The 12,731-nt window shown below is 48.1% G+C and overlaps 1 protein-coding gene across 1 annotated transcript; it reads right to left on the bottom strand.

Moving 5' to 3' along the window:
• Window positions 1–1,312: 1,312 nt before the first annotated feature.
• Window positions 1,313–12,100, bottom strand: GSDMB (gasdermin B). The gene is given in 11 exon segments (XM_072940025.1): window positions 1,313–1,740; window positions 2,191–2,261; window positions 2,616–2,754; window positions 2,876–3,036; window positions 3,754–3,780; window positions 4,819–4,869; window positions 5,281–5,365; window positions 6,045–6,248; window positions 7,872–8,008; window positions 10,543–10,794; window positions 12,064–12,100. Coding segments are annotated over 10 exon segments (1,257 nt in total). The 5' UTR covers window positions 10,781–10,794; window positions 12,064–12,100; the 3' UTR covers window positions 1,313–1,596.
• Window positions 12,101–12,731: the final 631 nt, after the last annotated feature.

The raw sequence follows: 12,731 nt of genomic DNA, 5'->3' as shown, positions 1-12,731 counted from the left end.
AAACACTATTTTGACTTCTACCACCATTGCTTAGTTTTGTCTGGCCTTGAGCTTAATATAAATGGAATCCTACAGTATTGTGGTGGCCATGGAGGGTACCAACAGATTTTCTTTAGGAGAACCTACTGTGGGAAGTATAATTGACTGAGAACCCCTAGCCTGCCCCTCTGCAGATCTGCCTCCTGAGCTCAGCTCCCCTGGGCGGCTCCCAGCCAAAGGCTGAGCATGAGGTGCTGGAGCCTGGCCATCCTACCTGGTGGGGAGTCCGGCAGACCACCTTTGCTCAGGTCGGCTTGGCTGAGGCCCTCAGACTGCGCTGCCATCAGGACACTGCCTACTCAACCTTTCCCTCCTGCCCTTCTTTCACAGGTTTTAGACCTGCATTGTGATTTTGCCACACTCATTCGTGCTCCCTCTCCCTTTATTCTTCATGGACTTCTCCCCTAAAAAGTCTCTTGTATGTCTGATTCCATTTTGGAACCTACTTCTCACAGGACCCGAATATAAATATACGTTTTTGTGTAGGCTTCATTTGCTCAGCATTATGACTGTGAGAGCCATGCATGTTGTTATGTGTAATTTGTTCTCTTTTATTGCATAAGCATACAACAGTATATGTATCCATCCTAATGATATTGACATTTGAATAGTTTCCAGCTTGGGGCTCTTATTTTAATGTTTTTGTACGTGCATGTCTTTTGGCAAAAACGTGCGCTCATTTCTCTTGGGTATGGGCCCAGGAAGCGGGGTTGCTGAGTCACAGGCATATGTTTAGCTTTAGTAGATACTGTCAAACAGTTTTCCAAAGTGGTGGACCAATCTACGCTCCAACAGCACTTATAAGAGTTCCTGTTGCATCTAATATTTTTATGAATTAAAAAAAAAACTCTAGTTCAAAAGATAAAAAACAAATTTCTGTTATATCATCCTAGCTTCATGTTTGAATTACCATTTTTAAAACTGCTCCATACAAAAGACGTTAACACACCCCAAAATGTTAACAGTGGTTATATTAAAAGGAGAAGGGACTTTGACTTTGAGAAATACCTGAAATGCTTTACAACAAGTATATATTTCTTTTACTTTTAATTGGATTGTCTTAAATACTAAATAGAACTAAAAGGCTTATGATGATAACCAGCAGTCTCCTCCTCCACTCCTCCACACCCATCACTCCCACCCCTCCTAGCTTGCACTCCTTTCATTGCTTTCCTGCTTCCAAAGATGTACTGAAATCCCTTATCTGCAGCCTAATGCTCTTTATCCTTGTGGGTTTGTATCTTTTCCAATGCTTTATTGACATTTAGTGAGATTTCAAGAGGGAGAGGAAATTGATATGATCAATCTACCACTTTTAATCAGAAATACATGCATACAATCCAGGCTGAGTTTTGGACAGTATCCCAGTGAATAGGATGTATCAAAAATAGCCAGTGGCTTGTTTTAAAGACATTGTTCTGGGCGGGGGAGGATATAGCTCAAGTGGTAGAGCACACGCTTAGCATGCCCAGGGTCCTGGGAATGGGGATGGTGAGGATGGACTGGGGAAGGGAGCACCCAGAGACTTGGTTGAATTGTTGAAGAGCTAACACAGAGTTAGGAACACCCAGTGTCAGGCTTCTCACCCAGCTGCAGCAGGGTGGAGACAACAATGTAAAGGGCGTAGACAGTTCGTGCCTGGGGGTCACAGCCCATATTCTGGGGCTGCTCCCTCCAGTCCTGCTTCAGGATAGACTCCACCTGGAAGGAAATCCACCAGACTGTAAAAGCTAGGAACAAGGAAATATACTAGAAATGGCACATACATGGACACACTCCTTAATCCTGAGCCCACGGCAGACACAGTTATCCATCACAGCACTCTCTCCTGCGGAGCCCAGCGAGCCTCACACCCTCAGCATAGTGACAGGCACTGCTCATCAGTCAGCGTTGGCACTCAAGGTGGAGCCAGCCACCCTCCCGGGACTAACAGTTTTCCACCCGCTCTCTTGCCCACAGGCAAGCAATAGAGCCTGAAAAGCACATCCCTAATTGTCCCAGAAACTGTATGTCTAGGGAATTGCCACAAACCGGCTACACAGACAGGAGCTGACAGAATTATAAAGGAGAGAGAGGCTGGTTCCTAGGTCCCTTGAGAGCATGCGCATTCACTTCCAGTGGGACTTGGGCCCTCAGCACAGGCTGTCTTACCTTGTTCTTCAACAGGGGCAGGGTCCCCTTCTCTAGGACCTCAGCCACAAGCTGCCGCTCCTCAGACAGCTCTGGGGGCAAAAAAGAGGGTGACTGGCAGAGAGGAGAGGCACGTAATGGGACAGGGCTTCACTGTCTGGTCAGACCTGGGACAAGCATCAGAGGAGGTTCCCGAGAGCCCCCGGGGGCCAGATGGGGGTTATTCCAAATGGGCTCCTGCTTTCCTCTTAGCCTGGGGAAGGGAAGGGGAAGCAGTCCCTCAATCCCTGGCCTGGGGAAGATGGCTAGTTTCTGAAATGTGAAGGTCTATGCCTCACAAAATGTAAAAGGCAATGTATACCCCCTTCCTCCCAAGATTTGATGCCCCACAGGCTCCTCTGCTCAGCGTCTCCTCCAGGTCAGCTCACATCCAAACCCTTCCTCACCTGTCATGGCATCCAGGACATCCCAAATGGCTTCTGTGTGCACTTCTACCAAGATCCCAACAGCATTAAAAAGGCTGCTTATGAAAAGAAATGCTGGGCCTTCTATCTGTAGCTCACCAGACCTCAGGACATCAGACACCTAGGGCCAGGACAGGGGAGATGAGCCCAGTCCCATGATAGCAGACTGTCTTCAGTGTGTCACCTGCCCTCCCCACGGGCTCCTCTCTCCCTCTGCCCCAGTCCTTCCTTGGGCCTCTTACTCTTTGCTGTAGATCCTGCAGCTGTTCATCCCTGCTGAGGCGCTCAGTGAGGCAGCTTAGCACCTCTTTTCGCTCATCCTCAGTCAGATCCTGGAGGGCTCTCATCATGTCCTGCACCTTCTCCTCCATGTTTCTGAAATCCTCCAAATTCAAGGACTTCCCTGTAGAAGCAGAAATTAAGAACCCAACCCACAGCCCAGCAAGCTCCATTACCTAGGCCCCCATTTTTCTGTCTTTATTCTGGAGACCACCTCTCTGTATCTTCCCTTCTTCTAATCTTTTCCTGTTAAAACAAAGCATCTTTCTTCCTAGACATCCATCATCATTGCCTCCCACTGGCCCCACATCCACCTTCCCAGCTCAGCCTCAGTCTAGTACCAAATCCAAATTCTTCTCCACCTCCAGGAAATCAAAGCCTATTTAGTCCTTGCCATTCAAAGTACAGTCTCTGGACAGCAGTAGGAGTAGTGAAGATTTGGAGGAAATTAGAGCATTGGTTCTCAGCCTTGACAGTGCATGAGACTCACTTGGGGAGTGATTAAAAATCCCAATGTCCAGATCAGGCCACATCCCCGGATCAATTAAATCAGAATTTCTGGAGGTGGGACTCAGGTATCACTAGTTTTAAAGTTCCCCCCAGGTGATGTCTACGTACAACCAATGAGAATCACTGTAGTGTTTAGGGAGGCAGATGCAATCCCCAGACTAAAGCTGAAAACTACTTTGGACACTGCCCAACCCTTCTCCTCCCAACACACCCCACTACCAGGCACACACACACATACTCAGCTGCCACACCTGAGCTGAACTCCTTGCGGCCACAGGACCCAAGGGTGAGGGGTGCAGCTACCCTGCACACAACTGGCCCCCATCCTTACCTAACCAAGGTGAACCACCATCTTTTGCTGCAAAGAGAGGAAGAAGAGTCTTCAGACTAATCTCATAGAGTCTTCAGGTCACCTCCACCTCAATGTGGACATTCTTTTCCCAGTGGTGGAAGTTTTCATTTCTGGACTCTGAGCCCTCACGGCCAATGCCAGGGAGCCTGCATCCTCGTCATTGTGTGTCAGTGACAAAGCACTATATTTGCAGACCCTTTCCTACATCTCAGAGATGGGCAGCCATAGGATTAGGCCTAGAATGATTGAAGGAGAAATGGAAGCCCAGAGAGGGTGCACCACGCCCTCAGCCACTCGGCAAATTTGGGTCAGGGCACAAACTGGAATCTGTCCCCTGACTCCTCTGTTACAGAACTTTGGAGTGACAGAGATGCACTCTTTTGAGCTAGCCAGGTCTTGCCAGGACTGAACCTGCAACTTCTACAACTTCCAGAAATTTTTCTTGAATTTTCTACCCCATCTAGATCTCTCCCTACTCCTTCCCAAGACCTCTTAGGCTGTACAACCCTTATGGGATTCGGGGAAAGACTCTGAAATTCCAGAGGAAGCCACATTCAGAATCATCAGGATCTTCTAGTCTAGTCCTAGCTCATATTGAAGTCAGTATAACCATGGCTCAGGAAGCTCCAGAGCTGGCAAGCAGCACAGCCAGCACTAGATCGGCCCTGAGACCGTCTGACTCCCAGCCCATTGCTCCTTTCACAGCTAGTGCTGTCATGTGAGAACTGGCCAGGCAACTCAATTGTGCTTCCTTGGCCAACAAGCCTTCAGTAGGGGCTGTGAGCCCAGGATCCAGCACACTGACCTGCACAGAGCCAATCGAAGTTAGCGGCGCCTGGAAACCCTGGGCTAACATGCAATCCAACCTGCTATTCCAAGAGGCAGACTCTTCTCCTGCCCTGACCACAGTTCCCAGCTGGGCGCATCCTATTACATTCTCAGCACTCATAACTCTATAATTCCAAGCCATTTGTTATTCTCTTCTTTAAACTAGTATCCTTGCCCATTCTGGAACAATGAACAGGGGCCCAGAAGCTCACTCACCTTCTGGAAAGGATTTTGTTTTGCCCAAAAAAAAAAAAAAAAAAAAAAAACCTAAACCAGTCAAAAAAGAGACAGAGAAAGACCAATTATCACAAAGTCCAGTTCTCTCTCTGTAAGTTCTTCTTCCTAGCTTCTCCCCAGTCTTCCCACCCTGCCCCCAACACACACACACACACACACACACACACATACACATACACATACACACACACAATACTGGGAGAGAGATGGGAGTTAACACCTCTAGAGAAGAATTAGTGTCATGGGGGGGCAAGTCCTGGGTCAGTGGTTTCTGAGCAAGGACCCTCCATCCTTCTTCCCAGTCCTGAACCCTCCCTCTTCCCTGGAACTTCCCCCCACTTTCAAGCTCACCCGGGGCCCCTCCAGGCTGACACAGAACCTGGCAGAATTGACCCCCACCCACCTCATGTACTCAGCCCCCCAACCCCAGGCCTTGCTTACTCATTGTCTCCGTCTTGGGGAAGACCAGCTGCTTTATTCGATAGCCCAGGACCTTCTTAGGGGAAATGGACACTGCCATTTGGTGCTAGGAAAAAGGCGCTCACATTTATTAATCCATAGGTGCTTGACATAGTTATCTTGTCTGATCTCCCAAACAATCCTGGGAGGTAGACTTTTTTATCCTTTTTTTTTTTTAATGGAGGCACTGGAGAATGAATCTGGGACCTCACAAGCTAAGCATGCACTCTACCACTGAGCTCTACCCACTCCCCATCCTCGTTTTACAGATGAGAAAACCTGGGCTCTGAGAGGGTCAGTACATAAGCCTGTTTTCACAGCAGCAGAGCCGACATTTAAACCAGCATCTGACCCCAAAACTCATGTGGTTCCTAATTCATTCAACAAATACTTATTGAGGACAAAATATGCCTGTTTTGTTCCAGGCATTGTGGCTCCTGTCTTCTGCCTCCTAGAAAGGGAGGTAGGCAATGAACAAGCCAAACACAACCATGTAATTATGAGCCGTGGGAAGCGCTATGGTGCAAATGAAAACAGAGGATCACTAGAGAGTAACAGGAGAGCAACTTATGATGCCACTAAGCGCGGGTGCCAGAGTCATGAGAAGGCCAAGGAGCAGGCAAGACTCCTCAGAGAGGTTGAAAGGAAGAGTCGAAGAGCCTGGCGTCTGGACCGGCATCCCCCAGACCTGCAAGGGATGAGCGAAGGCTGACTCTCCCACAGCCCCTGCCTCCCAGGATCCTAACCTTGTATTCATATTGGAGATTCAAAAAATCCATCAGGATCTTCAAAATACATCACTTTCCACTTTCCACGGTTTCCTCCTTTGTCGTTTCCAGAGTTTCTGTCACCAGATACAGCTCTTCTTTCACATTCTGGATTGATCGGAATGAAAGGGGCAGTTCCCTCTTCAGCTTCCTGGACAAAGTAGAGAGGAAATGAGAGGGGCCCCACCTCCCAGGAGCATTTATTTCTCCTTCTCCACCAGCTACTTCCTATCTAAGAGTAAGTGCTTCTGAGGCTGGAAAACCAAGGAACACAGCACTCCCTCCCCATCGCTGTTCACTTTACGCCCTGTCAGGGGAAGGGGGTGCAAGGTGGGAGGGGAACCCGCTTGCATTTATGGACGCCCACAGTGCGCCAGCACCATGAGACACCTCACGCATCATTCCACTTAACCCTCACCACAACCTTACGTCGTAGGCAGGATTGCATCTACTTTTCATGTGAGGAAATTGAGGCTTTCGAGACAGGTCGTGAATGGTCCAAGTTCACACAGCTCATAAGGGTAGAGCTGGGTTTCAAACCCTGTCGGCATGAGTCCAAAGCCTGTGGTGCCCTTCGCTTGGCCCTGAGAAGGGCATCTGCCCAGTCCCAGACACCCCATCTCTGAGAGGGTCTCCAGCTCCCCGTGCTGGTTTCTCGGGCCTGGCCACATTGTCCACACTTGGGGCCCATGAGGCATCTCTCATTCCACAAGGAAATTCATTTTGTGACCTAAAACAACCTGATGGAATTTCTGGTATTTGCAACCAAAAGACGCCTTAAGAAAGACTTACATCCCTCCCTGACCTTCTTTTACCTATCCTGTACCCTCCCCACAACTCTATTTACACATTCCACAAATCCTCACCCTAGAAACAACAGGCATTCTAGAAGAAATTGAGTTCCCTTAGAAAAACTCCAAAGGCCCCTCCCCGGCAATACCCTGGTGGGTAGTAGATCAAAGGATCAGTAAAATTTCACCGTAAGACTTTCAGTTTTTAATTGAAAAAGGAAAAACAAAAGGCATCCACCCTGCTCAGCGAGAGCTAGCCTAGGAGAACAGTGGGGCCCCTTCCCCTGAGCTGTCCACACTTTCCAACAACTCCAGCCAGGGAAGAAAACACCAATGCCAACAACAAGACGATTGCTGCTGATGTCCCTCTAAGTCCTTTGGAAAGACCATGCCCTCAGCTATCAGAACTTCTGTGGCACTAGTTTGGTGCCACCCTGGTGGGGTGGGTGGCGGCACTTCCTGTGCAGAAAATGTTTGACAGGGGCGCTTCAATTTCATTGTGCTTCACTTTAGTTCTCTTACTGAATACTTCCTGTGTGCTGGGGATAAACAGAGAGCTGAGTAAAGTCTGTTCTCAGCGCAGTGTAGGAGAGGGACATGGAAACTAGCGGCTTGCTGCAAGGCAGAGTGAAACACACCCGAACTCCAGATGTGGGCAGCACAGTATAGGAAAGCAGAGGACAGTGGCGTCTTGAAACCAGCAGGTTTTGGTCCATGCCAGAGTAACTGGTCACTCTGGTGGACAGCAGGGAAGTGAGTGAATTGGGGGCGTCAGAAGAAGGATTCTTGGAATCTGATCCTGGAAGAGCGAGAAGGCTTCCTGAGGATGGAGGAGAGGAAGGAGAGGAAGGCGTGCCTAAGTAAAGGAGTGGACTCGGGGAGTGCTGGGAGTGGAGAGAGAGAGGCTGCAGCAGCCAGGGTCCCCCCCATCTCGGATGTCCGTGGTGCCCAAAATGGGCTCCTCCTGTCTCGTTCCCCACTGCAACCCACATCCAGCCTTACCTGTTCTCAAGGGAATCCAGGTCTTTAATAACGTGGTGCTCCACTTCCAGGACCTGCTGAAGTCCATTTCAATGGGTTTTTTAAGTAATGTCAATGTCTCACTTCCCTTTGAGTCTACGTTGTCCATTAATTGGGATTCAGCTTCTGGGACTGGAAAGAGAAGGTAAAAGGTCACACTGAGGCTGACCCAAAAGATCTCCCTCTAGAAAATCCTCCCTGGAGGCCCCCATCCTGGGCTCCCTGATCCCCTTCCCTTCTGAGGAAGCCCCCAGCTGGGACTCTCCAGGAAATGCTGTTCTCACCAGAAATCACCAAGGTTTGAGCCTACTCTGCCACCTTCTTACCAAATGACCTTGGATAAGTCACTTCACCTTTGAATCTGTTTCCTCATCCATAGAAGGAGAATATTAATAGAACCTATTTCCTGTGCTTGAGGAAATTAAATAAAATAGTCCAGTTAAGCATTGAACAAAGTGCCTGGCACATATACTAAATGCTCAGTAAATGTGAGCGAGTCCTATTTAACTATTTAAGAGGCTGAAATGAGACAAGGAGATGTAAAACGAAAGGATCAGGAACCCCTGACAATTGGGAAATAAAAATGAAGCAGAGTTCAAGCTCTGGTGTTTGTGGGAACTGTGCAGGTGTAAAGTGAGGCAACCCTGGAGGACTCTGCCCGGCCTTGCAAAAGGCATTGCATCAGGGCCTTGATTCCCAGTCAGTTGCTGCCCCAGGGTTAGTGGGGCACATGTGGAGATGCCGCTGGGCTGAGTGCCTTTCTCTCAGGCCTCCCAGGTCTGAACCCACAGAGAAGGGAGAGAGAGCTTCTACTGCTGGGTATTGGGAAGCAGAGCTGGATTTCCAGATTCGGGGGGAAAAGAACGCATTTTGAAACTGGTAGAAACATGACAGACCTAGAAATAGTACCTGAAATCAGTCCTGTGTGTGATACTAATGTCTCAGGGCCCATTTGTTCCTTGAGCAACATAAAAATTTGTGTGTACTTTATCAGAGAGAAAGAAAAGTCACAGTAAGAAGAAGGGCAGGGGACAAGAGTCACTTTATAGTCATTACCTCAGCCAGGTGACCAAGGTCAACACCAACAATGACAAGTCAGATTGACAGTACATACCCTTTATGATGCGATGAGAACTGCCATTTACCTCTGCAGTCTTCCTCCAAAACCCATTACCTTAATCTAACCATGAAGAAAAAAACATCAAATTCCAGTATAAGGGCATCTTACCTAGGCCTGACCAGTACTCCTTAAAATTTTCAAGGCCATTGAAAACAAGGAAAGTCTGAGATATTGTCACAGCCAAGAGGAACCTAAGGTGACCTGACAACTAAATGTAACATGGGATCCTGGAACAGAAAAAAGACACTAGATAAAAACTAAGGAAATCTGCATAAAGTATACACTTTAGAGGAAAAAAAATCCTACGTACACCATCCATACCATATAATTAAAAATAAATAAGTAATCCATTTGAAAAGTGAGCAGGCCAAGTGGCTGAAAATCAGTTCAAATTACCAGTTCATGTCATTCTTAAGGATTTTTTTTTTTTTAAGTTTGGGTTCACCTCTGCCTCTGCATTTTTTTTATGCAAAGAGATAGACTTTCCCTCTAGGGAAGTTAACTGACTTAGTCAAATTTTTTTTTTTTTCCATACTGAAAGTTTGCCTCTGCCCCTGGGGAGTAACATGATCATTGCAAAACATCCTAGTCTTGGTTTAAAGTTTTGGTTTTTGGTTTTTGGTTTTTTTCTGTTTTCAGCGAACTGGTCATTTGGCAAACTGATTTTTTTGAGAACTAGCTTTTAGTAAACTGAGTCTTGGCAATTTTCTTTTCAGAGAATGGACTCACAGAGTCTTTGAAAAATGCTCATCTGAAATTTTTCTAAAGCCCCTTGCTTGCTTAATTAAACTTCACTGGTGGAAAAGCCCACCACCTCAGAGTAATACCAGCACTGCTCTTGGTCACATAGCAGCAGTGCCTGGCACAGGACAGGTGCTCTCAAACTGTACAGTGGTGGTGACAGAATTCTTTTCTATCTCTTGGTCACCAACAAACTTCCCATTCAGTCATAATCTCCAGGAAACCGGAGGGGATAATAAAATAATGATTGGGGAGAACTTTTATTGGCTGCTCCCCTGAGCAGACACTGTGGTAAATGATTTACGTAAATTACCTCATTTGATTCTTGCAAGTTTTCTCGAGTTGACAGATAAGGAAACAAACTTAGGTAAAGCAACTTGTCCAGAGGTCACCCAGCCCGTCAGCAGAAGAGTCAGGCTTAGAAGCCAAATGCCGCCAAGCCTGCACCCTTTCTTAACCACTAAGCAAACTGCCTCCATTTATTTATCTATTTAAATGATAAATATATAAACATGTAAGAAGACCTCAGCTAATTTAAAATTATTTACAAAGGGAAAAAACAGGAAATTAAGACTATTTAGGAATAGTTTCCAATAAAAATAAATTTCCACTTCCCCTATTCCCTTCTCCCCACGCAGCTCTCCCATACATTTCTTAAATTGAGGTGTATGGACGTGTGCATACGAATTCCACGGTTTCTTTGTTGACTGGTTGACTTGGTTGATAGCAGTGGGGAGTTGAGACTGGGGTAGAGTAAGAGTGGGCAAAGTCTCCTGGCTCCATCTCTCACTCACCTCATACTGACCTCGGAGCCCAGAATCCAGCTTATCAAACAGTTCTTCACCCTCTTCCATCTCCAGTATGTCCTTCAGAGTGAGGTCTGTCTTGTCATATTGGTAGCCAAGAAAACGCTTCTTCTTCTCCACCAGACAGAAGCAGTGGAATCTGTCAGCATCAATGATGCTTCTGACAGCAATCATATCCCCTCCAGGGTCCATCTCTTGGACCACAGCTCTTGTGTTTTCCTCAAATACCGTGGGCATTGTGCCTGGACCAACTTGGAAGAGGAAGCCAATTTCAGTTTGGGGGTGGTGGGGTGGATACTGGTTCACGTTTTTAAATCTACCTTTGGCAGCCTGGGGTCAAGAAATATTTAAAAGTTCTAGGACAACCAGGACTTGGAATGATTTGCCTTCCCTGTTTTTAAGAAGGTGTGGTGGTCACTGCACACTAAGGTGGAATGACTACCACAAAGGCCAATTCTCCTCTGCCCTTCATGGAACCCTCTGGAGGAAAGAGAGAGCAGTGATTGCCCCAAAAGGAAAATAAGACCTGTTTTCTGCATCTCCCACAGCAGAGTTGCCCCTCACTCAGAGGGGCCTGAGGGGTGGGAAGGCAGGCCCACCAGCCCCAGCCAGACCCTCACCAGTGTTGATGAAAGAGGATCCAGAAAGAGAAGAGGGGCTTGGCTGCCAGACCTCACATTACCAACCCCAACAGACAACTCCTTCCCTTGGTTCTGACTCCTGGGCCTCCCTCCCTGCCTATTCTGCAAGGCAGTTGGATGGGTGTCCCCACCAACCATTGCCCACTGAGATGTTGCTAAATTGGCCTCAGAAGGAAGCAAAAAAGGTGGAGTACAAGAGTATCTTGGAGCTGGATGCCCTGGACAGCCCCCTACATCCAAGTCCTGTCTCCTCAGTTTCTGGTCACCTTCTAAAGGGTCCTCTTATACTTGGTAAAATAAAATGAATCCCCAAACCCCACCTAGGGCATCTCCCACCAGCCACTCTCCCCGCCACCCTCTCCGGGTTTACATTGGCCTCTGTACCTCTCCATCTTGCCTGCCCTGCAGAACCCTCCAAGGCCCATCGCAGGTCCAACCTGACACGATGGCTCCTCCCCTACTTCTGGTCAGTGGCAGCTCTTTGTCCCCACCACACCAAACCCTTTGGGTTCTCTTCCCTCCAAATCTTTCTTACTCTCTCCCTTTCCATCAATCACTCTGCAATTCCCCCCTTTTGAAATCTCTTTCCTTTTCTTCAGGCTCCTTTGCTTCCCTTCTGGGGCCAGGCTTCCCCTCACAAGCTTCCTGGGCTCCATATCCACCCCCCCCCACCTCTGGCCACCTTCCCCTCTGTCCCTTCTGGCTGGTCCAGGTAACTAGTCACCCATGCTCCCTTCTCTATCCCTGCCCTGTCATGGTGGTCAGCTCTCAACTCACTCCCAACTGATGAATACTTCTGGGTGTATGGAAGGGCAGTGCCCAGGGCCCACAGGTCCATCTCAGGGGCCACCCACCTCTTTTTTGTCCTCAGCTACTCACCAATAATGGAGGTTGTAAGAATCCCCTGTGGGTAAGATCTCTGCACGGTTCCTGTGTTTAAGGAAGCTATAATAAGAGAACAGGAGAAAAAAAAAAACTAGAAATCTGGGTGCCCCACCTCTCATTTATCTAAAGATAAGCCACATGATGTCTGGGCCGGAGACAGAGAGGCCAAAGGTAAGAAACCAACCCTTCCCTCCTCTTGGACCCAGGAAACAGGTAGGAGATAGATATTCACCTGGTATATATTCTAGGTGAGTTTGGGCTACAGAATGGTACAGAACAAGGGATACTGAGCTGTGAGTTCGGAATAGAGAAATAGAATATGGGTACCAACCAAGTGACCGCAGGTAATGGCTATGGCTGTGCCAAGGATATGACGAGAGAGACCTCATGGGAAAACCAGCCCCCCAGATCCCATGGTTGGGTAGGGGGGGACACCAAAGACTCAGGGAGCAACAGCAGCAAACATCTGTAGGGAACAGACTGGGCAGGTAAGGAGGACTCAGCTCCGCTGCCCACATCCTCCCTCAAGAGAGAGGCATCACCTGTCCTCTCCACCCACCTCCTCTAGGATGAGCCCTCCGGCCCCACCCCAGTCCTCAGAGACAACCACCTGGGTGAGCCCAGCCTGTCTTCTGGCCCCTGCCTCCCTGAGTTCTGAAAGA

The sequence above is a fragment of the Vicugna pacos genome, chromosome 16, assembly GCF_048564905.1.
Source record: "Vicugna pacos chromosome 16, VicPac4, whole genome shotgun sequence".
Classification (NCBI taxonomy): Eukaryota; Metazoa; Chordata; class Mammalia; order Artiodactyla; family Camelidae; genus Vicugna; species Vicugna pacos.
This window is presented reverse-complemented; position numbering and strand designations above follow the sequence as displayed.